The sequence below is a fragment of the Saimiri boliviensis genome, chromosome 1 (genome assembly GCF_048565385.1).
Source record: "Saimiri boliviensis isolate mSaiBol1 chromosome 1, mSaiBol1.pri, whole genome shotgun sequence".
NCBI lineage: Eukaryota > Metazoa > Chordata > Mammalia > Primates > Cebidae > Saimiri > Saimiri boliviensis.
In genome coordinates this window covers 164,608,472-164,634,056 of record NC_133449.1, presented here as the reverse complement: position 1 = coordinate 164,634,056, position 25,585 = coordinate 164,608,472, and the positions used below count along the sequence as shown (strand labels likewise).

The following is a 25,585-nucleotide window of genomic DNA, read 5'->3' as shown; positions in this document are numbered from 1 at the left end:
CTCCATATTTAAAACAGAGATATACCCATCTTAAAGAACTGATGTAAGGGTTAAATCATATAATGACTGGTAAGCACAGGGCCTGACACGCAATCGGTGCTCAACAAATATTAGTGGTTTCTTATTATTATATAAATATTGTTTGAATTGATTTCAGTTTACAGTAGTACATGGCATACATAGAAATTAAATAATCCTTATCTAATCCAAGAGATAATCCTCAAACCTTATTTGGACTCATATTTCAAATATTTTCCTACACAAGACAAGTACCTGGTTTAGCTTTTATCCCCTCTTCCTGCCTGCCTTTTGGTAAAGATATGAAGACACTGAAATGTTCATCAGGTCCCGAGTAACAAGATTTGTTGCATTTAGAAATTATTCTGGGATGATAAGAAAATCACGTAGAAAATCTTAGGGGATTCAAAACCCTCAGTTTATTAATCACAAAACAGAACTTTACTGAGCACCTGCTACACAGAAAACATAAGGATTCACATTCTTGGAGACACCTAGACAGTTGGTTCCTTCAAGAAGATTAAAATCACAGAAAAGATCAGATGTCACAAGAGTACTTCCATCCAAAACTTGACCTATGAGCGGTGATGGCCAAGTGAGTGGGCTACGGAATAAAACCCATAGGTGTCCAAGATGTCTTTGGGGGCTGAGGGACTTGGTGGGACTTGGAGGTGGTCAGAAAGTTGGGTGTTGAAGGCTGCTGAGGCATTAAACCAGAGAGGAGCAGGATGGACCTTCTTTGAGCATAGACAGGGGGTGACTATACACCCCATGTTTGGAAACAGGATGTAGAGCAGTGTGGCTAGATAGCAAGGCTCAGGAAGGGGAGGAGTCGAAAATAATCCAAGATTTGCTGGAAATAGCTTCCACTTCTTTGATTTCAGGTTAGGACATAGCCTCAGGTGGGTTGGAGAGAGTTGCTGCCAGATATGGAGGGTGGCCTCTTTGTGACACTGTGAAAGGGTAGAGGCAGTCATTTGGAGCCAGCTAGAAGCTGACTCTGAGCCTTCCATGGGACTCTGGCCATGACAATGTAGCGAGACTGGAAACCGAGTCACATCAGCACTCTGGGCTCTCGGCTCTGAGAGGACTTCTGGTGTGTGCTGGAAAATGCTGCCATCTCCAGAAAGCCCCTCCTCAGCTCCTGCCTTTGCACCTGCACTCAGGAAATGGCTCAGCTCCAGCTCTGGAAGAATCCAGCACCCTTTGTTTTGGTGCCTGCACCCTGAGAGTGAGACATAGGCTGGTTCATTAAGGATGTTCTTCATCCAAAAAACCCATTCTCTGGTCAGAGAGATGCTGCTGAGTCACAGGCACAGTCCTCAGAGCAACCCAACAATTCAGGTCATTTGTGTAAATAATCCCTCTTGGTCTAGAAAATTGGAGGTTTGCTTAAAGAGAGGTGGCACAGTTTTTTGTGTCCTGCTGTCCCCGGGATACAGGAACAGAGAGCTATCTTTGAGAATATTGGAGCAACAGACCTAACGTAATAGTTGATATTGAATATCCTTGGGAATGAAAAGTCTGGAGAGAGGCCCATCTCTTGCTGCCAAGTAGACTTCCAGAAAGCCTCAGTCAGCAACTGCTTGGCGGAACCCCCAACTGTGGAAATAATGAAGAAGCATCGCAGAGTTAGCTGGGATCAGGGGTGCAAGTGGAAGAGGAGTGAAGGGAGACTAGAATTGAGTGTCAGTTGCCTATAGAGGCATCCAGATGGAATCCCCCAGGAATGAAGAGCTATGTGACAGATGCTCAGTGGTCAAAAAATGGGAAATTGTAAGGCAAAATTGAATGGTGAATCCCCTGGCTTTTGTGGAGTTAAAGCCCTCCTTGAGGGTTCCTGTGGTCTTTAGCATGGTGTTCATGAATGGGCACTGTTTGAGTAAATGGCATGGCCAGAATTCTCTGCTTTCAGATTGCAAACCTGGTGCCATCCACAGAACCAAGTGGCCTGTCTTCCTTCCTTCCTCCCTCCCTCCCTCCCTCTCTCCCTCTCTACCTTCCTTCCTTCCTTCCTTCCTTCCTTCCTTCCTTCTTTCCTTCCTTCCTTGCAAAAATTTGACTGGGGGTGTTGTGCTTTGGCAGGGTATATGAAATAACCCCAAGTTGTAGTCCCCAAATCTTCTTGAGCTTAATTCCAATCCCTGTTCCCCTCGTTGGCTCATTTATTGGGGCATCCCTCCAGGTGATGGTATGAATTTTTTCCTGGTTCAGCTCTTAAACTCCTAGCTCAACTGCCTTTGGGACTTAAAGAAGTTGTTGTTGTTGTTGTTGTTGTTGTTGTTGTTGTTGTTGTTGTTGTTGTTTTAATCTCCTGGCACTTCTACAGTGAAAATAAATTCAGCAGACATGTGAATTCAATCATGTATCTGTTCATTGTTGTCTCCTAGCAAGCCAACTTTCAGCCTCTGGTACCCACATGCCTCTTCCAGATGTGGTGACATGCAGGCATGCTGAGAGTCTGCTACCTCACAGGGGCAATGAGGAAGGAAGGCCACTTTTGTCCTGTGAATGGCACCAGGTTTGCAATCTGAAAGCAGAGAACTCTGGCCATGCCATTTACTCCAATGGTGCACATGCATAAAAACCATGCTAAAGACCACAGGAGCTCTCCAGGAGGAATTTTCTCTCCAGCGGGGTATCCTGCAGAAATATGACTATAATTAAAGGGAGTGACTAAGAATTAAATGAGAGAAAAGAGAAAGAGACTGTCACCTGAGTAAGCAGGGTCAGCCTTTCCATTACAGAAAATGATGTCTTAGTGTCCCCTCCTATCTCTCCCTGCAGGCCAACTCCTCTCCAGTCCCTCCCTCACCCAGCTCCTAGGACAGTCCACCCCAGTTACAAGTGTAGTTTGCTTTATTTTCTCTTAAGAGCCTGCTCGGCCCTATGTAAACCCCTTCACAGATTCTCAGTTCCAGCCATTACAAACTGATTACTATAAAGAATGTGAATCATGTCGTTGAGAAAATCTAGGTGGTCACATCAGTTCTTCCCTCAAAGAATTTTCCTAAAAGTGTGCCATGCTCTAGGCAGGAATGGCCTGGGCATAGCTCTTGGTGACATCCATCCTTTGATCATCCTATCCTTTGGTGAGCAAGATGCCAAAGAAAATAAGCCCAAGACAACACCAATTTTCTGAGTTCCTATTCTATTCTAGCTATAAACCTTTCTTCCATCAGTTCCTCTGTGATCCCGCTTTTGAAAATCCTGGTCACACCCAAGTTCTTTCTGCCTTTGTTTTTTAGCTGTGTGCTCTTTTGGGTAGCGTTTTCTCTGTGCCCTGTTGGTGTGTTTCATTTGCTACTCGTATCTTCCATGGGTCAGGGATGATATTTTTTCTTGCTTCGAAATCACAGGGAGAAAAAAATCTTTTGATACACATTGAACTGTCTTCGAAGGGCTGCCACAAGTACAGAAAGGTACCCAGAGAAAGGTAAACACCAATTTGGGCTTCAGCTTCCCACTGCTGTTTTCTTATTACATCATAAAATCTATCTACAAATAAATAGCATGTCTGAATCTATCTACAAATAAATAGCAGGCTTTATTATAGAGCAATAAATGCAGCTGTGGAAATTAGCAAAGGTCTAATCAGAAGAAGACAGAGCCCCAAGAGACTCCCCTGTTTTAGCTGGGACCACTGTCTTCTCTGAGGCAAGTGAGAGAGAGTAGGGAATGGTCCCCACTGTGTTCTTTCTCAGAGTTTCTGCCCTTCTGGCCCTCTGCCCAATCTGTGGTGCTAAATTGTCTGTCAAGAGGCAGCAGCAGAAGCATGGGACAGGCTCTCCCAGATAGAGACAAGGAGCAGATGATGGGAATTGAGCCAGGCACAGTGGCTTACACCTGTAATCCCAGCACTTTGGGAGGCCAAGGCAGGTGGATCACGAGGTCAGGAGTTCAAGACCAACCTGGCCAAGATGGTGAAGCCCGCATCTCAATTAAAAATACAAAAATTAGCTGGGTGTGGTGGTGGGCATCTGTAATCCCAGCTACTCAGGATGCTGAGGCAGAGAATTGCTTGAACCCAGGAGGCAGAGTTCTCAGTGAGCCGAGGTTGCGCCACTGCACTCTACCCTGGGCTACAGAGTGAGACTCCATCTCAAAAAAAGCCCGGTGGGAGAGGGGTGGAAGATGGGAATTGCAACAGGTGTCCTTCCCAGGCAGCTGTAGTGCGTGGAGCCATAGAGTGAATCAAGTACTCATCTTCTATTTCACAGCATATGTCACCTTCTAATCAGACTGTGAGTTTCTTTCTGCAAAGCAGGGCTTCAGTATCCACAGAAGGCTGGCAGTTGAAAAACAAAAATGACTGCACCCCACACTCACCTGTCACTCCCTCAGACTGTGCCATGACTAGACCCTGAGAATTACAGAAATGTCTGCACGACTTTCCATTGCAGCTCCTCTGAGTTGTGAGCCAGACAGGGCCCAGGATGTCTTACGACCTGCAGCCTGGGGGTTTCTCCCTGGGTTAAGGATAATCCATTGCTATTCCTGGAGAGAAAAAATAGCAGTAATGCCACAAAGAAAAGCCTGTTGGGGGAAATAGGAGAGGGACAGCGGAGGGTGGGGAGTTGGGGAGAGAGAGCATGGGGAGAAATGCCAGATATAGGTGAAGGGGAAGAAGGCAGCAAATCACACTGCCATGTGTGTACCTATGCAACAATCTTGCATGTTCTTCACATGTACTCCAAAACCTAAAATGCAATAAAATAAATAAAATAAAATAAAAACAAGTACTTTAAAAAAGAAAGAAAGAAAAGCCAGTAATGCTACCAAAAAAGCTTCATTTGCATCCTATATTCAAGTAATGGTATTGTCAGGGGTTGTAGGGTAAATTAAACCTTTGGCAGTGTCCTAGAAGATCATTTGGCTCTACTGTGAGTTCACAGAAATGGGAAACAACATGCTGTCATTTACACTGTGAGTTTTAAAATGCTCTATTTGTATTGTTCTTGTAATGAAAAGGGAATGTTTCACATTTCCCAGGAATCGTTGTATATGTCCCCTAATACTCAGTGAGGCAAATGGCATGAAATCAGCACATGATGGTCCAGGTACTCAGTTAAGTCATCCCTTTGAAAAATGCCCAGTCCATCGTCTCCAGTCCATGGTGCCCAGCCATACTCTGGCAGCACATGGGTGTCCTGAGCGGGGCCAAAGGGCAGACCAGTCAAAAGCAAACAATGGCTTCTTCCTGTCATGGGGAAACAATAAGCTAACAAGTATATATATTTCTTCAAATGTAAATTTTAATCCCATACACTTTGCTTAAATATTGCCTATTACTAGTTTCCAGTTGACCCGGAGTCAATTAAACAAATGGCCAAGCAGCAACTACTGTTTGCAGAAAAGGGATGCTCTGGTTTCAATGACTATAGCCAGTGTGCTGGATCAAGCCGAAAACAAGAGATTTTGTCTACAAATATAAAAGTGTCTCATGGACCACACAGGCAGAGTGGACCTGGGCCCCAGAGAGGTCAAACATTAGCTCAGCCTCTTTCTGCACATCATTCCCTTTCCATTTTCAACAGACTTGATTTGCTACTTAGTCCACAAAGTGTAAGATAGCGGCCCAGATCGTCCAAGGTTACATGTTAATTCCCTACAAAATAAATAGACTTCCCTTCTCAACGTAGTCCCAAACACCCAGGAGAGAAAACGCGATGGGCTCATAAGGTCAGGGTTCCGCTCCTAGTCCAATAAGCTGTATCCAGGGGTGAGGGCAGGACATGGCCACACAATAGAAAATGGCCACAAGAGGTCTGTCTTGTAACCCAGGCATTAGGGCAGGACAGTTCCAAGAGAGAAAAGTGGTGGTAAGAAGTGTGCAAGATGTCCCAGAAGGAAGCTGCTGCATGAGGATCCAGTGTGGCGGTGCTCCATCATATCATCAAAAAAAAAAAACAAAACTGGATTCAAGCCCAACACCCCTGGGATCCAGTGAGAAAATATTGGAATTTTAACATATCCTCTAGAAACACTGCAAGCATTTTTTCCTTAGATTTCATAGAAAAAGAGAAGATGTTTTTTCTTTTTATAATATCATTTAATCCTCCAAGACAATGTGATAAGCTCTGTTTTACAGACAAGAATATTAAAGCTTGGAGATGTTAAATAGCTGTCCTATGGTCACCCAACTAGTAGGGGGTAGAATAAAATTCACACCCATGTCTGACTCCAAAACCCCATTCGTGCTCCATCCATTCCTCTGTGTTCCTTCCCAAGTGAATTCTGCCCAGAGATAAGTCTCCCTCGATCAGCTGAACACCCTGAATTGAACACAAGCATGTACCCAAAAGCTGACTTTCATTTTCTGTGCCCGAGACTTTTCTAGGCCCAATTTGCAAAGCGTGAATTCAGCCAGTCTTGCAAAGACCCTGGCCACAGCACAAAGCCCCCCAGCATCCCCACGTCAGAAGTCCTCCTTCCTACCCCTCACCCCCACCCACTGCAGGTACCTCAACCACCCCCCAGGTGGACGTTTCAGCCCCCAGCTACTCCTAGGTTTTATACTGTTCAAGTGCTATCAATGCCATTTTCCTGTTTGTGTTTCGTTTTTGTTTTTGTTTTGTTTTTACAGTTCGTTGCTCATCCTAACTGTCAGCAGCAATTGCTTACCATGTGGTATGAAAATCTCTCAGGCTTACGTCAACAGTCTATCGCTGTGAAATTCCTGGCTGTCTTTGGAGTCTCCATAGGCCTCCCTTTTCTCGCCATAGCCTATTGGATTGCTCCGTGCAGCAAGGTACAGACTGCGTAAGGTGCATGTCGTTTGCCGTTATTTCTTCTCTCTTCTTAGCATGATCTGAAGTCCATTTTGTTCAAATCAGTAGCTGATCTTTTCCCATATTTAAAGGAAATATTCCTGAGATACCCAGTGAAAGTAGGAAACCACATAAAAGGAAAAATAGTAAGACCTGCTTTTTCAAATGTTTTTTTTTTTCCAAAGCGAGGCATAATTTGAAAAGATCAATAACAGAATTGAGAATAAAGACATTTTTCTTCTTCTAATTATGCAATGTCCTAAGCATGTCCTCCAAGCCCACAGTATAATAATTATAATCATGGTAATAGTGATAGCCAACATTTGAGTAGCTTCTCTTCTCTAAGCCCTTTTCATGGAATATCTCATTTCATAGCCTCAATTACATTATGACATGTATGCTTCATGAAATAGGTTCAGAAAAGAGAAATGACTAGTAGGCTGGGAGTCAAACACAGCTCACGCTGGGGCACTGCAGGCCCATGGCAACATCTTCCTAGTTTACCTGGCCCCTTTGATGAGGTTCTGGCTCACGTGGGCAGCTAATTGGGTTACAAGAAGGAAAAAGGCAAAAGAAAGAGAAGAGCTCACAAGGTGTGTTCTTTCCCTGGGGGGGAGTGTCCAGTGCCCACCAGTGATGGAAGGAGTGGAACCTGCAGGTGCCAAGCTGCCCCACTGCCCACCCCATCGTCCCCACATCCCAGTCATGTGGGTCAAAGCCACAGAAAGCACCAGCACGCCAGCTTCAGTGAAGAGTCAGTGCTTATAAGCCGGAAGCATGCAGAAATTTTGAAATGCGTTTCATGGGTTTAAGATTGTCACTAAAGGTTCCAAAGCAGCATTTACCTAGTGATATATTTAAAAATGAATTAAGCTTAGATAATCAACATTCAATAGAAGAAATATGACTACAGGGAGATTGGTTCCGCAGGCAATTTGATCAGCTAATACGGTTAATAAAAGTGTCACCAGTGAACCAACCCTCTTGTCAACTCCACTTAGAAGTAACTCACATCAGAATGACAGCTCTGAGACTTTGGGGCTGCTGGTGAGGCCACCTAACCAGACAGCCAATGAACTGACTGCCTCAGAGTAGGTGCAGGGTCACAGAGAGAGGTCGAGCCCCCAAATCCTTCTTCTGGAGAGTAGTATTAAAAATGGAAGCCCTCTTACTGAACTTCTGTAGTATTCAGCCTTACCTCTGTTGAGGATTTTGCTTCTATGGCAGTCTATCATGCCAGGTACCTTCAGATCAGAATTTCATAAATAATATATATGTAGGCAAAGGCTATTTTTTTCTGTCCTTCATTATGAGCTGAAAAAACACAGTGGGTGAAAAAAACTAATCAGTCTTAAAGATGGCTTGAAGCGGGTCATGGGTTTTAGGCACATATTTTGATGCTGGAATTATCTAGTCTGTACTGTAAGTTGCTTTCACTCAGAGCCCCAGTGAATAGGGACACTTACCTTCACTCTCTCTGAGCCCCAGAACAAATTCTAGGCTGTTCAATAATTAAAATAGCAGCAACTCTGTGGAGAAAGTGCTGCCAATCCTCACTTTTGCTACAAAGCTAAATGTGACAGCTTCCAGGAACCCGGGACTAGCCAGCAGGAGCAAACCGGCTTGCCTCTGACTGCCTGGTGGCCTGGGAAGATTCAGAAAGAGATGATGTGCTGGTTAGTAGCTGACAAACTGTTTAGATTTCTGGTGGCTCTAAGAAGAATCTTGGTATATATGCAGATGTGATCCCATTTAAAAGTGTGTGGTTGCAGAGAGGGATTTCTAGAATTTCTTGGGCCTACTAATCCAGGAAGCTAATAGCACCTAGGACGTAGGGGTCAGACCTATGGCAGTCTTCTGGGACACTCTGGAAGAAATAGTTGCAAGAAATTTGGCCCATAACGGGGGCTTCCTCACCTCTGTTCAGATACTTGTGTGATTGGCATTTGGTACTCCCAGAAGTTCCAATAAGACTAAAAAAAAAAAAAAAAACCAAAAAACTCAAGATAAGCATGAGCTGATCTTTAAGCCACTTGTCACTTCTGTGCACTTTCTAGATTCTAAGTCTGAGCTCCCTGCAGTAGACGGCAAGTCAATAACTGAGCCTGTGCCATGAGATGACTCTTGGTGGCACTGCTCATTACAAGCAAAGATTCCCTCATTAAAGAGCTGTCGAACTTGCTCTGAAGCAGCCAAAAGACAGATAAAACAGTGAAGATATTTTTAGTCTTTCCTTTCACCATTTAGAAAGAAATCTTTTCAACTTTGGCAGAGGTATTACTGGGGATTACAGAGAGGTCGCATCTGCCGTGTGACAAAACCAGCCCCTCTAAGGGTTTCTGATGCCCAGGAAAACCATGTCTTCCCAAGAGGAGGGCAATGGCAAAGTCTGTTAATGGGCTGGCAGCCCTCCTCCTGAGGGGTCACTGTCTTTATATCTGTCCATATCTGTAATTCCAGGAAAAAGACAATGTCATTTCAGAGATCTCATGTTCTAATGACATTATTACATCTCATTCTAAAAAATTAGACCTTGGTATTATTTTATAAAAGTATTCATAAAATGTGACTTGCAAACCTCATCAACTAACTAATGTCCATCAACGTCTAGAAAATGTTGAGATTTCTGTTTCCAGTCCAATGGTGCACTTACTTTCTAATAGTTGCTGCCCTAATTTAGGGATTATCAGGAACATCACAATTACTTGATTAGCCAGTCATAATGACTGCATCATTTCTTTCCTACTGAATTATCAAGGCTGTGGATTCTATTTTTATGTTAAGTTTCTGAGGGTCCCTAAGAAAAATAGTTAAATAAGGAAATTACAAGGCTAAAGGTGTCAGCAGAAGTTCAGCTTAATAATATATTGGTTAAAGAGGATAAGTGAGTCACAGATGGCTACATATAATGATAAATGCAGGCCTGAAGCCTGCACGCAGGTTTATCTGGGTCAAGAGAAAGAACAGTTATTCTGTTTTCATTTGTCATTGTCATCACCAACATAGTTGAGTTCAGGTAGCCCACTGGGAAACCAGTGAGTTCTAATCCCCATGGATGCATGGTGGTTAGATCTATGTTGACCTAGAGAGTTCTCTATCCTCTCAACAAGGGCTCCAATGTCAGAGGGTCTTTATGGCTGCCGAGGCTGTTTCCATCCTTTGCTGTTCTGTTCTGATTTGTAATTTAGACTGTTTGTCTGCTAAGATCTCAGAGCCAAAAGAATAGCAGGCATCCTCAAAGGATCAAACAGTGTCTCTATAGCAGGTGGAGTGTGGCAGAAGGCAGCTCCACGAAAATACTGAGGAACTGCACCAGTCCTAATTATAAGAGGGAAAGAGAAGCTGACCTCATCTATTACCTGTTAACCGTAACTGTTCAATTATCTTCAAAATTTGCCCCAAGACTCAGGCGGGAGGAACTGTAAACAACTTATAGAATCCAACCTTAGGTCGTTGTAGTGTGCAGTCTATCAGTCCTTACTGCCATAATCCTTGCTTGGAGACATATAAAGTTGTTACCCCCTCTCCGCCATCCTAAACGTGAACATCTAGTAAGGGAGGCATGAGTGAGTGAACAGCTTTGGAAGATTTCAGCTTTGCGTTACCAAAGCTGAAATGGTTTGAAAGGGTTCCTCAAACCATGTGGTTCAGGGGCCAACCAGGAGATGGCCAAACCTCCAGAGACCTCTGTTTCCTCACATTTATCTCTACCAGAGAGCTACACTCAATTAAGAAAATCACAACACAATTTTTGAAGCATAGCCATGGAGAGGAAATTTGTGTCCAGAAATACAGCATCGGTCTTCTTATGTCACCCATGCTTCTGTCCGCCAGTCCAAAAGGCTAGTCCAGCACCTGTCACCCTGCTGAGATAGGATTAAAGGCTGCCAGAAGCTGATCAAACTTAGCCCAGACAGAGCGCTGCAACATTTCTCCCCATCTCTCCATCTATTTCCTACCACAGTTTTTATAGCCTGTGTCTCTCCACACTAAAAAATCAGCAACCTTGAAGGGAAGAACCAACTCTTAAAGCTTGTTTTATCTCTATCACCTCCAGTGCCCAGCATTGTGTTGCACACAGATAGTGCAACAGGCTGTCTCTAAGAGATAGCCCAAACAGGCTTGTGGCATAAATACATAAGGACTCTGTGTGGGTCCACCTTTGTGTCAAGTTTCTTTTAAGAGTCTCCTTAGCAGAATGGTCTGAGACCCTCCAGTGCCATATATTGAACCCTTCACATACACCAGGTACACTTCTAACTGCTTTGTGTGTATTAAATAATTCATTGCTTACATTGACCCTATGCAGCTGGCACTATTTTTATCACCATTTTATAGAAGAAGAAACTGAAACACTAAGGGATTAAATAACTTGTTTAAAATATACATATATGAAGCTGTCGTTTAAACCTAGAGTCTCTGCTCCAGAGATTTGCCCTTAACCACTGCATGCAAATGCACATGCCCATGTATGTGCACACACACACACACAGCCCTCTAGTTACACACTAGCACCATTACAACTTTCAATGCCTAACGTAAACATTTTAGGTGCTGACTAACTGACCTTGAAATGGACTTGATTCAGATCCTAAGAGTTGGTAGTACTTTTTAGAAAGAAGTCAAAAATCACCAGATGACAAACTCTGTCCCTTCCTTTTCTTTCATTAGAGTCCTACTTTGTAAATCCCTCTTCAGCCCCCAAGACAAAGTATGGATTCACATTGTAATGTGCGGAGAAATGTGAAGATTCACATTGTAACATGAGAACACTGATTAGAGGCACCCAGTACACCACCCCTATCCCACCCCATCATAAATGGGAAAATTCCTGAGCCCTAAGTTAGACATTTTGAATATGAGTTTTGTGGAAAGCATTTTGAGGAATCAACCTCTAACTTAACCAGGACTTCATTAACATTTGAGAATCACCCAAGCTCAAAGTTGTACATGTTTCTTTTGGAAATGATTCATCCAAGTTTGCCTTTGCTCGGTTTCTAACTTGTAAACCAGGTCTTTGCTTAAGATCATGGCACCCAGTGGAAAGTGAGGGTGGCATTTGGTGAAAGAGACTCTGTCACAAAAGACAAGGAAGATGCTGGACATATTCTCTTGAGTGATCTACCACAATCACAGCCACAGGCCTACATTGTTGGGATGTGGGACTCACATAGCCAGGTCCCATGTAGGTGCTTACACTTGTGAGGGTTAAGAGCCCACTGGCATAAAACACAGAGTTGGTGCTGACTAGTAAACGCAGGTGCCCATCCCAAGGGTCCATGAATGCAAATTGTTTGGAGCCAATTCAGGAGCACTATTCAGTTGCTTTGACATTCACATATTTCTCAGAGCCAAAGAACACTGGCCAGGAAGCCTGGGGTGAGCCAGAGACTTCAATTGTACAAACTTCTATTCCCTGGCATGTTCTCGGCTCATAACGTCCTAGTAAGGACTAAGTTGCTTCAGCCCACATTTTGGGGCTCCTCAGTTCTACACTCCAGGCACAGTGGGCTAAGGCCCACATCTTCATCTCTTTTTACACCTAAAGCTGGTACCTGACCCAGGTTTAATGATTCTGCAGCTAAGAGCTGCTGGCATATATTGATTGACTTTTCGCCTCTCTTTTGGCTCATCTGATGGCCTTGCAAACGGAGAAAATTTTCCCCAAAGGTAATTTACTTCAAAAATTATCTGTGTGAGTCAAATAGGGAATTTTACAAATAAAGAAAAAGAAAAAACATTGAAATGACTGGATCTCATTTGACCTTTATCAAAGTTTTACCAGATAAAAAGATGCATTCAAACCCAGAAGTATAGGAAAAGAACATCAATTCCTAACCTCACTTTTCCTCGCTATGACCTAGATCAAGTGGGAACTGAGCCCAGGGTAACTTTCCATGAAATCACCAAAAGGCATTATCAGGACTTTTTATTATGGTTTATAGTAAACAGAATAATTTTTGCAGATTCATCTTCTTCTAAAAGATAACAGTTTGAAGGAGGTAACAAACAGAATATTAAATTCCTTAAACCAGGTCTTCTGGGGAAACCCAAAGCCAGCTTAGGTGCAGCTACATACAAATTCCAGCAATCAAGTGCCTCACCTGGGTGAGAAGATGGAGAGGTGTACCCCATATCCTCATCCAGATGGTCACTGAAGATATTAGATAAAGCCCACAGATAAAGGATGGGGTAATGGACCCCCTTAAGATTTGTGTTTCTCTCAGAGTTCCCCAGCTTTTTCTGACATTCTTGAAACCTTGCTGGGATGCACAAGACCCGGTATCCCTTGCTGTCTCTTCAGTCTCCCCTCTCCTCACACTCTGCTTTCCTCCCTGCAGTCATTCTCCATCTCCCCTCACCGCTCATCACCAGCTCAGTCAGGACACAGTGACAAGAAACCATGTGATGGCTACCTAAGGCTGTCTCCTGGATGCACCAAAACATCCCAAGGTCCTGGTTGAGAAATGGGACTCCAAGATGCTAACACCATTTGTTAAAAGTCAAAAACTTCAAAGTAGCTATTTAACATCATATAAATCAAAAAGAGACATGGTTTAATGCAGTTTTTTACTGAATTTATATAACATGTTTTATTTGTCCTTACATTTAATCTCTGCATTCTAAAATTAGCACATCTGTATATTGCCAAAAATAATCTATAGTCCTTAAACATTATACAGAAATGTTATTGTAAAGTATGTGTGGGCCTACTGTCAAATAAACATCTCTTTACATTTCTGAGGTTATTCCTAGTGTCATATGATAACATGCAGATGAATTCTAACACAAGCAGGTATTCCCAATATTTGCATTTTTTTAATCTATATTTTTTAAAAGATAAAAACTAATACTTTATTTCAATAAATTGATTCTAAAGCATCAGAATCATAATAATGTTATGCTAATAACTACAATAATTAAAGTGGATGGTTAACATACAGAAGCACATTAAAAAAACATTATCAAGCCATCTGATTTATAAATGTTATGTTGAACATAGTCACAATCAGGAAAATTCTACTTAGAGAAGTCCCTGTAATTGATCTTCTGTTGCACCAATAGTCTATCTCTTAGGTAACATTTTACTCTAGGACTCCTGAATGAGGCAGAATGTGAATGTCAGTGGTTGTAATTTAATATCTGGTCACTGGTTGTAATTTAATATCTACCTTGGAAAAGGAACAGAGCTTCAGAAAAGATGTTCCTCTTTGCTCTTGTCTTTTTATCATACCTGGTTGAGGGGTAGGGGTTGGTGCTTAGATGAGGGCAATGTGCTGAGAAGAATCCCAACTAAGTTCATTAACAGGAGGGTAGCAAGGACTCAATGTGCAGCCCGCAATTCAATCTCAAAGATCCAAGTGGCCTTTGGATGGGATGCCATGAGACAGAGAAGATGTGACTAGTATTTGCTCCCTAATAGGGCATCTTTTGGACCATTTCCAGCTTGTGACATTTCAGGCACTAGGCCAAAAGGAAAACTTCAATGAACTTTAGAATACAATCATAGAAACTATGTTCTGTAAAGATGCTGCAATAAAATTTAAATTTTTTAAAGCAGGGAGAAAAAAAGTCCTCTGTGTCTGGAAACTAAATAATCCTTGAGTTAAAAATGAAATCAAAACCTGATTTATAAAATATTTAAACTGAATGTCAATGAAAATTTAGGAAAAGGCAGCTAAGGCAGTACCTAGTGAGAAATTTATAGCTTTAAATAAATGTATCAACATACAAGAAAGGTTGAGAACAAATAATATAAGAATGAAACCCAAGTAAGTAGATAAAATGAAAATTGAGCATACTCAAAGTGTATTTTTTTTTAAATTGTGAACTTTATGCAGACGCTATTCCTTCATATCCGTTCAGTTGGAGGTATCAGCGCAATCAGATGTAACATGATGATTATGTCAGATGTCTTCTGTCAGTTTCTCTTAGCCCCTCCCACTAAGCCTTCTAAACAGGAAAATATGGACCAAATAAGTTTGGTCAAACAGCATCTCACATAAACTGAAAACTGCAAAATCGGTCGGTTAAAAACAAAACAAAAAAAAATCAGTCTTAGTAGGATAAAATTAAAAATTGCAAAAATCACATAAAAGTTCAAGAAAAAATATTGTCTGGGTTCAGTTAGCAGTTTCTGTCCAAAATGAAGGATTCTCTGGTTAAACGCTGATGAAACAATGCTTTAAAGAGAGAACTGCATCCACCTAGAACCACTTTAACATGTCTTGCACACGTTTTCTTTCCAGCTAGGACGAACCCTGAGGAGCCCTTTTATGAAGTTTGTAGCTCATGCAGTTTCTTTTACCATCTTCTTGGGACTATTAGTTGTGAATGCATCTGACCGATTCGAAGGTGTTAAAACCCTGCCAAATGAAACCTTCACAGACTACCCGAAACAAATCTTCAGAGTGAAAACCACACAGTTCTCCTGGACAGAAATGCTCATTATGAAATGGGTCTTAGGTAAGTAAGTCACTCTATTTTTATTCTCTCCTCACTAATTATAGTAGGACGTTATTAAACTCTGATTTCTGGACTTCTCCCTCTCCTCCTCAGTGTACTCTTGGCAGACAAAATGGTGAGTGGATGACCAAAAAGAAAGTCAGAGTCAATTTCTGTATTTAAGATACACAGACCTGTAATACAAATTTTAATTTTAAAAGGAAACGTTTGAGGCGGTGGGTGGAGGGGGGTGAAATTTTTTAAGTACATGTATTTAACATTCATTATACATGTATTGAAAGTAGTCTCATGAGGAAACATACTATTTTGATCATTTACATATAGTCCACCAGAAGGCTTAAGAAAATAAGTTCAGATTCTTAAAAAGGGCATAAAATTGCACAGCTTAAAAGGTATTTCTGTTGTCACTGGATACTGGTATATAGAATTGTGATAATAAATATACATTTAAAAATTTTGGAGAGTAACATTTTCTTATTATTTGTATAAATGAGTGTACTAAAAGGCTATGAAATTTCTCTTGTAGAGATATTTTGTGCTGCCAAGGTCTGCCACTGAAGCTGCCAAGGAAATTGTTTCCAATTTCCTCATTGATTAACTAAGAAGGGCTGTCTTTTACCCAATTTATGAGAACCATTACTAGAAGGAATAAGCAAAATAAAATAAAACTGGCAGTGGCTAAAATTGAATGTGGCAAAATGTGTTATTGATTTTTCTAACTCTGAAAACTGCAAAATTGGTTGGTTTAAAAAAAAATCAGTCTGAGTAGGAAAAAATTACAAATTGCAAAAACCAAAATCAGGGATCCTGTATATAAACCTTATCAATAAATTTTAAGAGTTACATCAAAAATATGTGAATTTGATTGGAATATTTTAAGTAAAATGGAAGATTAAAAAGACAAACAATTAATGCAGTATCAAGATTTGACCAAGTAATTCAGTTGGCTTAATGGTATTCACCTCAGATTTTGCTTTCTGGACAAAAATTTAATATTGGTATAATTTTCATTGTTTATATTCACAAACAATGAGTCAAAATGTATTCAGGGTCAAAGAGCCTGTGCCATCAATCAACAAAATCACAATAGAACCAATACTTGAAAGGATAACCTAATGTATGGCCTATGCTAATTAAATAATAGAGCCCAAGAGTGCTACAAGAGTAGAACCACTAGAGACCATCCTATGGATGCCCACACTGAGACCAACTGGAAAAATGGTCTGTAAGTTGGGTCTCTAAATAAGCGGAAGAAGATGAGACAAATGATTTCATCCAAAGGGCAGAGGAAGGACAGCCCACCAGCCTTCTCAGGGACTTTATAAAACCAGCAACCCTATGACCAAAGGCTCATTTAGTGAAGTCACTGGCACTAAGGTTGGGAAGGGATATTAAAGTCTGTTACAGAGTGAGTTCTGTGGCCTTACCTTCACAATTCAGAATCTATCTCAGTTCTCCCTAGTAAACACCCCATTGTTTAACTAAATTGAGCACTTCAACACTAGGCGCTTAGAAAAAATCTCACATGTTGGGTTTATGAATAAAATTTAAAGTATTTATAGCACCAAGCACCTACTCACCCTATTTTCCCACCTGGACCCCAGGTAGAAGACTCTGGTAATGCAACCACACTTTGCCTTGAAGAGATGTGGTGACTGTTAGAGGAACCTCTTGCACAATGACTTCCTCCTGAGTCCTCATATTTCTCTTCCTGGGTGTCAGAGCATTATTCCAATAAAAGGGATGTGTCTCTAGCTAATAGGATTTCCAACTTGTATAGCTTAGTCCCTGCTTCTGATCCTCAGAGCATAATTCAAGACTGTTATATCAGAAGCGTAGGGAAGGACTTATTTCTCACTGGCCTCTTTCCAGAAGAAAAACTGTAATTACTTTTTCTTACCTAGAGAATGTTTTCAATTTTTTTGTTACAAATAATTTTAATGAAATGCAAAAAAATCAAGAGAAGAGCATAATGAACTCCATGGACCTATCTCTCATCTTCAGTGATAAACAATTTATGGCCAATCTTTGTTCCATCTATACTTCTCCCACTTCCCTTCTCCCTAACCTTGAATTATTTTGAAACAAACTCCAGTTATCATAAATTTCATCTGTTAACATTGTTGTTTATATCACTGCAATGTAATGTCTCTTTTTCCTTTTAGCAATCTTTTTTTCTTTCTGTGCTTCATGGTCGCTGATATTTTTTTCCTGTGGTTTTTGTGATTTTAATCCCAATCAGTGAGTTTTTCATCTCAGATATATATTTTTTTCAATTACTAAAATCCTGTTTAGCTCTCTTTTATATCTCCCATTTCCTTCCTCATCATATTTGTATTTTCTTTTAAATCCTTGAACATACTTACAGTAACTGTTTTGAAATCTTGACTCCTAACTCTGTCATTCCTGGGTTGATTTCTATTGACTAATCTTGCTCCTAATTATGGATGGCCTTTTCCTGCATCTTGAAATGCTTGGTAATTTTGGGTTGAATGATGGGCACTCTGCATGTTATGGTTGAGAGCATCTGGATTTTGTCTTCCTTAAATTTTTGGCATTATTCTGACAAGCTGTTATGTCACTTGCAGACCAGTTTGATCCATGTAAAGCTTTCTCATAGTAGATCTTTAGAAGCCTTACTGTAAAGACTGTTTATCTTTGTACTGTAAAGAAACACTTCAGGGGTCTCTACTAAATGCCCTGGGTATTCAACAAGGAGTGTCAACTCTGGATGATCAGAGCTCAAGTAATCTCCCATTCTAGCTCTGGAAACTGTTTGGCTTACAGCTCCTTGGCAGTTGTTTGTGGAGTTTTACTCTATGAATTCATGACTTAGTATTCAGCAAACATTCAGAAGAACCCCTATTTAAATTTCTGGTATCTTTTGTTTATTTATTTTTGGTTTGTTTGTTTCTTTGCTTGCTTGTTTTTGCATAGTACCCTTCTCTCTGGAGCTCTGCCCCACCTCAGCCTTCCAAAACCCCATTCTGTCTCTTCAACTCAGTGAGACTGCCTGCTATGCTTCTGAGATCCCTCTCCATGTACTACAGACTGTAATGTGCCTCCAGAAAGCAAGCCTTTGTGGTCATATGGTTTGTCTCACCTGTTTCCCTTTATTTAGGGATCACAGTTCAGTGCTGCCTATTTCCAATGCCTAAAAATAGTTCTGCTTGTTTTTGTTGTATTTGTTGTTTGTTACTCCATCCTGGCTAATAACAGAACTCAGAATACTTTTTCTAAAAGAGAACCAGAAAAATCATTATCAAGCCTAAAAGGAAATTAATAATTTCTTAGTATCTTCAAATATCCAGCCAATAACCAAATTTCTTTCACTGAGAGAGGTAAGTTGAATATATATCCACATGACTTCTTCTTTCCTTCACTCTTCCTTCAAATCACTGTTCAAATTTCACCTTATCAGGGTAGTTGAGCAGGTCAGCACATGCCCTCTTATCCCTCTACTCTGATAAGGTGAAAAGCATTCCAGGCAAAAGGAATAGTATGTGTTAAAGCCTGGATTCAGGAGCAAGCTGGAAGTGTTCAAGGAACAGCAAAGAGACTAGTGTGGCTGATGCAGATGAATGAGGATGAGAGCAGCAGAGATGAAGTTAGAGGAGGTAGCCTTTTCAGCACAAAAGTGACATCATATGACCTCAGTTTTTAAAGGATCACTGATGGCTATGTAGAGAACAGATAATTATGGGATAAGAGCAACAGCCAGGAGACCGATTAGGAAGTCACTGCAATAATTCAGACAGGAAATGGCTGATTTGAGGAGGTGGCAGATTGTGATTACATTTTGAAGGTAAAATCAATAATGCTTACAATTGGATTGTATATGGGATGTGATAGAAAGAAAGCAGTCAAGAACAATTCCAGATGTTTAGTTCAAGCAATGGCATATTAGAAAGCCACTTACTAAGACAGAAAAGACCCAACAGGGAGCAGTTTGCAGAGGGAACAGAGATGAAAACCAAGACTTTCGTTGAGACGCATATTTAGACATTCATACGGAAATGCCAAGTAGCAACTGAATATACATGCCTGAAGTTCAGAGGAGATATTGGGGCTGAAAACATATATTTGGACATATCAGTACATGTAAGTTATGTAACATCATGAAACTATGAATGTGGGCAGAGAATTAAAGACCAAGCCCCAGAGCACAACAGTGTTTAAAGCATGGGAAGATGAGAAGTATCCAGCAAAGAAGGCTAAAGTAAGAGAAGAACCGAGAGAGTGCTGGCCCGGATGCCAAAGGATCTGTGGCAAGAACCAGAAAGTGATGACAATGTTGAATGCTGCTGATGGGTCAAGTAACATGAGGCTGGGTGTCTGACCATCAGCTTTGGAAGCAAAGTCCCTGAGTAGGCAACAGGGAATGGGATTTAGTGTGGAAGTAGACTTGACCTTAAAGTTGGAGTTCAGAGCACAGTGCAGGTGGATTGGGAGATGCAGTAGTGAGAGCATTCACAAGTTATTTTCTGATATTTTCTATTTTCTCAATTTTTACTCAATAAATATGTTTTAGTTATTAAGCTACACACACACATACACACAAACACACACACACACACTATATTATATCAGGCACTGTGTCAGGTACTAGGGAAGAAGCTATAAGTAGAATTAAGTTATCTTGTTCTAAGTACTGTCTGGAGCTCTTTAATTATTATAAAAATAATAATAACCTGACAGGCAGATTTGAGCACTGTGTTTATAAGAAGGGTCTTTGTGCTGGTGCACCCCGAGACCCAGCATGTGATCTCTGCTCAGATGTGGAGACATATGAGGTATTATCAGGCCCCTGCTGATGAAGACTTGCAATTCTGCTCCTAGGCACTGCCAGGCAGGCCTTGTATCAGCTAGAAACACAACAGCACAGTATTTTTTCTTCCATGATATATCGCACTCATAAAGGAAATACTTTGAACAGACTGACTGTAAAGATACCCAAACCATTACTCCCTCTTTATCAGAAGCAACTCTGGAGTTAAACAGAACCTCAGGACCCAAACAACTCCAAAGTACTTTCAGGAATGGAAAGTTTGGCTACAAAGGGCTGAATGACCTTGTCCAGGTCTCCTTGCTGCTGCCCTTCCCACCCCATGACTCAGTCTGTTCTCAACACAGGAGTTAGAGTGCTCTACTTAAAATCTAATTGAGTCTTCTCATTCTTTGCATCTAGACTCCAGTGGCTTCCCATTCCCCTCAGAATGGCAGCCAGTGTTATTATAATGGCCTGTGATGCTCTCACCTCTCCACCCCATCTCTATGACCTCCTCTTTCCCTGCTTTCCACCTCACTCACTCTGTTTCAGCCCCCTGGTCTCCCTGCCTTGCGCTGCTTCTGCCTCAGAACCCTTGGTCTGGCTGTCTCCTCTGCCTGGAGAGCTCTTCCTGCAGAATCTGGATGGCTCACTCCCTCACCGCCTCAGATCTTTACTCAAAGTGAGGCCTTTCAACCCAAGCTGTTTCAAATTGCAAGCCCTCCCACCCTTCCTGTCCTCCGAGTCCCTCTTTTCCACATAAGCATTAATGCCTCTGACAATGCTGTATGCTCTACTTTGTTTCCTCCTGTCTCAATTAATACTGATATTTCTGTACTCACAGATTTAGAGCTGACTCCTTTCATCTTCTGTTTACCTGTAGCCTTCTCTCCACATGGCCATCTGGTTTTCCCAATCACCTCTTTCAATGACCACTCGTGTTGACAATAACTTACTTCCCAGTCCCCTCATCCTATGGGGCATGTAGGTTGTTCGTCTGCTGATTTACAGTTCTATAGGAAGGCCAAACCAATTAGAAATAGTCTTCCTTTCCTCCACATATGTTGCCCAGTTATCAGCAGAATTATGAGAAAATTCTAGATTGTTTTTCCAGGATATTTAAGGTATGGGCAGAGAAAGTAAAAGCCACAAGGAGACTAAGACATAGCCAGAGACACAAATAAAACCCAGGAGAACATAATATCAAGGAAGCCAAGGGAGGGGCAAGGCTGTGGAAGGAGGGATGAATTTGCTGGCAGGCATGTATATCCTGGAGACCCATCAGATGAGGAGAAGACTCACTGAACCAGTGACCAGCATTCCTTCCAGCCTGGAGAATCTCTAACATACACCTACCATAGGAACCTGTCTTTGTCGCTTGTGTTTTAAGCAGTGATTCCAGGGTAGCTGCAAGAATAACAAGCTTATACATTTTTTGACTGGAGATTACAGCACTAGAGTTGCTCAGCTGAGGATTGTGTCATCATGCTGGTAGTTCCCAGAAAGCCGTCAGAGGCTTGGAGGTCAGCAAGTGATTTCTCTAGGAGTAAATGCCCGGCATGGTAGTAAAATACATTTAAAATACTAGATAGGAGAAGAGCTTGGGAGTGTGTCCCTTTCTCTTTGGTGGTTTTGCCTCTCTGAATGGTGGCTGGCACAAAGGAGGAGCTCAACAATGTCTGTTAGTTACCTGGGTAAATGAGTCCTAGCCAGTGAGAGGAAGCTTGTTCCCAGTGGAGGGCATGGCAGGAGACAGCACAAGGCTCCTGGGCTGCCTGTGTGGCTTTGGACAACTTACTTGCCACCTCTGTAGGTGAGTTTCTTTATCTGTAAAGTGAGGATAATTATAGGAGCTATCTATCAGACTATTATGAAGTCTTAGCATTTATTAAGTGCTTACAAAGGGCCTGGCACCTGGAAGGTGTTCAATAATTGGAGGCTACCATAATTAGAAAAAAGAGGAGGAAGAAGAAGAGGTGCTTTGTTAGGAAATTTTTGAATCCATTAATATCATCCTCTTGCCTGGAAAACAAATGAACCCTACATGTGTCTGAGACCCACATTTGTTGCAAAAGACCTCCTATTGAGATAGCGTTTGGATGTTAGGGCCTGTGGGTTCAGAGCTACTAGGCATACTCTCCGCACTGTGAGTTCAGAGAACACTCAAACTGGGGACCAATGGTAAGAAGTTGTCCTGAGAGAACAGGGAGGCAGATGCAATGCCCTGGGACAGTAGCCCCTGGGGGCCAGGACCATTTAAAGAGTGTGCATACTTAAGTCTCACAGGACTTTGAAGGGGGAGCCCTTCTGAACGCCATCTGAGGCAGGGGCAGGACTTAACTGCCTTTTAGCTGACAAGCTCCATCTCCATAGCCTGCAAGACATTACTCAGAACCTTTCTATAAGAAGCTACTCATTTCCCTTGAGGCTCCCTGGCACTTCCCAGCCTGTTCAGCTGCCAGGCACCCTCCTTAATTATTAGTGACCTCGTTCTCTAGGCTCCAGGCATCCCTGAGTATTTTGCCTGAAGGAGGCTCAAGTGTAGGCCACAGCCTTACCCCTTGAGCCCTGGGCTCTAAACACTCCTCTGATTAACATGCTGAAGGCAAAAGACCACGGGGCTCGGCTTGGATATAAAATGCTGAACTATCCTTGGCACTGCGGAGGCACGGGGCCTAATTTCACTCACTAAAATACTTAATTTCACACATTTCCTTTTTCATTAAGCATTCCTGCTGCTCAGACCCTTGGGCCTGTGTTACTTTTACTTCTGGCCCTGGAATAATTTAAATTCTTCTGGGTGAGTTAATATTTAAATCTAAGAAGACTCATGCAGGCATTTGACCATGGAGGAAGTGATTCACAGTGCCCAGTGAGAAGCTACTATATGGGTCAGAAAAGTTAGTTTTCTGAAAATAATTTGCATTTCAGATTCATAGAGCTTTTAGTACTTGAAGTTACCTCCAAACCCCAAATTCATTCATTTCACAAATAAAGAATCTAAAAGCCACAGCAAATCAAGGGACTTAGCCAAAATCATACTGCCGATTAGTGGCCAATCTAGAACTTGAAGCCAGGGCTTCCTGGATTAAAGCCAGTCACTCCTAAGTTACAGCCTGTGACTCTCCTAGTGCCATGCTAAAAGCAGTTCCACTCAGACACTGAGAATTTTAATTTGGGGGTAGAGTAAAGCAACAAACACTATTCTTATACCCATTAAAAAACTGATTTTTAAAATTCGTTGATCATGAGGTCAAGAGATCGAGACCATTCTGGTCAACATGGTGAAACCCCATCTCTACTAAAAATACAAAAAATTAGCTGGGCATGGTGGCGCGTGCCTGTAATCCCAGCTACTCAGGAGGCTGAGGCAGGAGAATTGCCTGAACCCAGGAGGCAGAGGTTGCGGTGAGCCGAGATCGCGTCATTACACTCCACACTCCAGCCTGACAAGAGCCAAACTCCATCTCAAAAAAAAAAAACCTGTTGCATAGTCACAGAGAAAAGCACATTTCAGTGTTAAGAAATTACTTCACTGACTTATCACAAAAAAATTTGATAGGGTATACCTGAGACATAGCTTTCTCAACAAAAAAAAAAAAAAAAAAAAAAAAAAAGGAAGCAGAGGCAGGGAGTGTTTCTGCCCTGCCACTGCAGGGTAAACATACCTGCAACGTTTTTTAAATATTTCCTATTGTGGGGATTCCAAGTGGATACAAACATGCAAATCTTCATTAAACAATGCCATGATTCTTCTCCAAACAGCTGCTCTCAAATTACTTTTCTCCTTAGAAAAACATTTCAAATCCTTTAATTTGATGGGCCATTTTCAACAGAAAGGGAAATTTTCTGATTAAAATAGTCCCTGGCCATAGTCCCACACAAGTGAAGGTGATCAGCTCATCACTCAAATGTGCCCAGATGCAGGCCTGTGACCAAGTTAGCCAGGCTCTGACCAGGGCAGAGTCCCCATTACTGTCTGCTCCCAGCATCGTCTATGACTCCAGGCTTTTTCAGCAGCTGGACCTTTAAAGATCACTGTATTATGTAGGCATCTGTGAGTGTGCTCGGGTTAAGGTCCGGGGAAAGAAAGGAGGAAACACAAGCGAATGGTTGGCATGGAACTGCTGGAAGACTGTCAGGTGGGCCTGCTTTGCTAGAGTATAGGGTGTATGAAAATCGTGGGATATCATAAGAAGGTATGATCGCCTAGCTTTGGAGTCTGGACTTTATCTTGGTATTATGAGGAATACCACAGGTATCTGAAGAGAGAAGTGACCATGATATGACCCATACTTTTCAAGAGAATAGAGTTGAAGACTAAAAGAGCAAGATGGATCTGACATCCACCAGAGGAGGATCTGCAGAACTGCAGTGATCCCCGGTGACAGCCAGAAGAGTCGGGGGTGCAAGAGTGGGAATACTGGGTAAGGGTATGACACAGTGAGAGTGGGAGGGATGGGGATGCCAGCTAGAGAGTGTAATATTGGTACTGGCAAGACATCCACTAACCCACTAATAGCAGTCTCTGTCTATCACGGGAATTCAGCTTGAAGTTCTTAAGGAAAAATAGGAAGATATTCATCTGTGAGACATATGCAAGGAAATGAAGGACAAAGTTTCAGGGCTAGATGAACTTAACCTCACTGAGGTCACAGGAAAGAACGGGAATGGCCACAAACTTGGAAAGCTTCAGCCTTTAAGGACTGCGCAGAGTTAGAAAGGCAGCAAAGAAAGCTAAGGGGGAACAATGGGAGGGGCAGGAAGAAAAGCAGGCCATCATGTCTGATGAATACAATCAAGGAACTGCCAAGAGAGGCTATTGGTGTTAGCCTCTAGGAAGTGTGTGGTCACTGAGCTGGAATTGTTTCACTCACCAACCAGCTGGTGATTCTTTTATCACATGAATCCCTCTAAGTATGCAGGTTAAGTGTAGCACGGTTCCACATCAAAGCTGTCCCAGGTCTGAGAAGCTATAAGACTCTAGTGACATAAAATGTTCAAGAGTCTTTTATATACGTTAACTGATTTGAACCTAATTTTATTTCCTGGAGAGCCAGACGAGTACAGCGGTCAAGAACATGAACTCTAGGGGCAGACCTACTGGGTTCAAATTCCAGATCTCCTGCTTTCTACAAGGCACATTGCAACCATCTGTGCTGCTGTTTCATCAGCTGTAAAAATAGGTTAGTAACAGAATGTACTTCACAGTTGTTGCAAAGATTTAAGATAATACACACATACATATGGCAGTGCCTAGCACATAGTAGATCCTCAAATTGAAACTTAATAGTTATGTTTTAATACAGGCATACCTCAAAGATACTGCAGGTTCAGTTCCAGACCACAACAAAACAAGTATCACAATAAAGAAAGTCCCAGGGCACAGAAAAGTTACATTTAGACTATACTGTGGTCTATTAAGCAACAGCATCATGTCTTTAAAAATGTGCATCCCATAATTTTAAAATTAGTCTACTGCTAAAAAATGCTAATAGTCATCTGAGTCTTCAACAAGGCTGGTGGAGGGTCTTGAATCAATGTTGATTGCCACTGACTGATC

General features: G+C 41.8%; 1 protein-coding gene across 2 annotated transcripts in view; it reads left to right on the top strand.

Moving 5' to 3' along the window:
- TRPC7 (transient receptor potential cation channel subfamily C member 7) overlaps positions 1-25,585 on the top strand; it is a 140,869-nt gene that overhangs the window by 72,633 nt on the left and 42,651 nt on the right. For both annotated transcript variants that reach the window (XM_074390395.1, XM_003933961.4), the window contains exons 4-5: positions 6,605-6,769; positions 15,038-15,254. In XM_074390395.1, the coding sequence (XP_074246496.1) occupies positions 6,605-6,769; positions 15,038-15,254 (382 nt within the window). The remainder of the gene's footprint in view (positions 1-6,604; positions 6,770-15,037; positions 15,255-25,585) is intronic.